At 60.6% G+C, this 1058-nt stretch overlaps 1 protein-coding gene across 1 annotated transcript in view; it reads right to left on the bottom strand.

The window, feature by feature from the left end:
* UROD (uroporphyrinogen decarboxylase) overlaps positions 1 to 996 on the bottom strand; it is a gene marked incomplete at its 5' end in the record, with an annotated part of 2301 nt that extends 1305 nt beyond the window's left edge. Inside the window, 4 exons of the mRNA XM_009697970.1 lie at positions 4 to 81; positions 336 to 533; positions 631 to 693; positions 895 to 996. Coding sequence (XP_009696272.1) covers positions 4 to 81; positions 336 to 533; positions 631 to 693; positions 895 to 996 — 441 coding nt within the window. The remainder of the gene's footprint in view (positions 1 to 3; positions 82 to 335; positions 534 to 630; positions 694 to 894) is intronic.
* Between the last annotated feature and the right edge of the window lie 62 nt (positions 997 to 1058).

Genomic DNA, 1058 nt, shown 5'->3' with positions numbered 1-1058 from the left:
AGGGTGACGGTAGAGCCAGCTCTTGGCCTTGGACATTGTAGTGGAGCCGCCACCTTCAATCATGTAGGACATGAGCGTCCACTGTGGGAAGGAGTGGAGTGAAGAGGGTGATGGACATGGAACAAGACACACAGGGCCGGTCACAGTGCTGAAGGTAGGACCTGTGAGCACCCCAGAGCATGAGGCACAGCTGCTTCTGCATTGAATAGCCCCCCCATCTATGCACCCCTCTAACACCCACAGTTCTGGGGGGGGTGTCATGGTTGGTGTCACCCTAGAAGAAAGAGCAGAGAAACCGAGCTGGGAAGCCCACGTGGAGGAGCCACAACACTTACAGGTGCCCCGGAGAAGCCGATGAGGGGCACCCTGCCCTCCAGGCTGTGTCGTGTCAGCGTGATGGCCTCAAAGACGTAACCCAGTTCCGCGGTCACGTCCACCTTCTGTCGCAGTTTCAGCAGATCCTCCACCTCCTTCAGGGGCTCTGTGAATGTGGGTCCTTTGCCAGGGACCATGACAACCTCCATGCCCAGCGCCTGGGGACAGGGGAGAACGGAAGAAACGGGAATGGCCTGGCCCTGGACCCAGCCCTGTTCGCACCCGCTGCTCCCCACCACCGGCCATGGCTTTCACCTGGGGCACCACCAAGATGTCGGAGAAGATGATGGCAGCATCCAGGGGGAATCGTCTGAGTGGCTGCAGAGGGGAAGAGGCAGCATCAGTGAGGGGCTGGGACACCCTCCCCATGGAGGACCTGGACAAGCACATGGGGCAGTGGGGTTCCCAACAGCTTCACAACTTACTGGGGCCACCCAGGGTGGCCAGACCCAAGGTTTCTCCCCATCCCCATCTGGGCAGGGAGAGGGGACACACAGACCCCACCCCAGAGATTCTCACCTGCAGAGTCAGCTCACAGCACAATTTGGGGCTCCGACAAGTGGCGAAGAAATCCTGTGCCGCCCGGGTCTCCCGAAACTCTGCAAGGGACCGGTAGGAGTGTTACGGTGTGCATGCCAGTCCCCCCTTGCCGTTCTCCCCCATACCCCTCCGCCTGCTCACCG

The sequence above is a fragment of the Cariama cristata genome, unplaced genomic scaffold (genome assembly GCF_000690535.1).
Source record: "Cariama cristata isolate BGI_N322 unplaced genomic scaffold, ASM69053v1 scaffold35083, whole genome shotgun sequence".
In the NCBI taxonomy this organism is placed as follows: Eukaryota; Metazoa; Chordata; class Aves; order Cariamiformes; family Cariamidae; genus Cariama; species Cariama cristata.
Note: the sequence above shows the minus strand (reverse complement) of the source record. Positions and strands in the feature narration are given on the sequence as shown.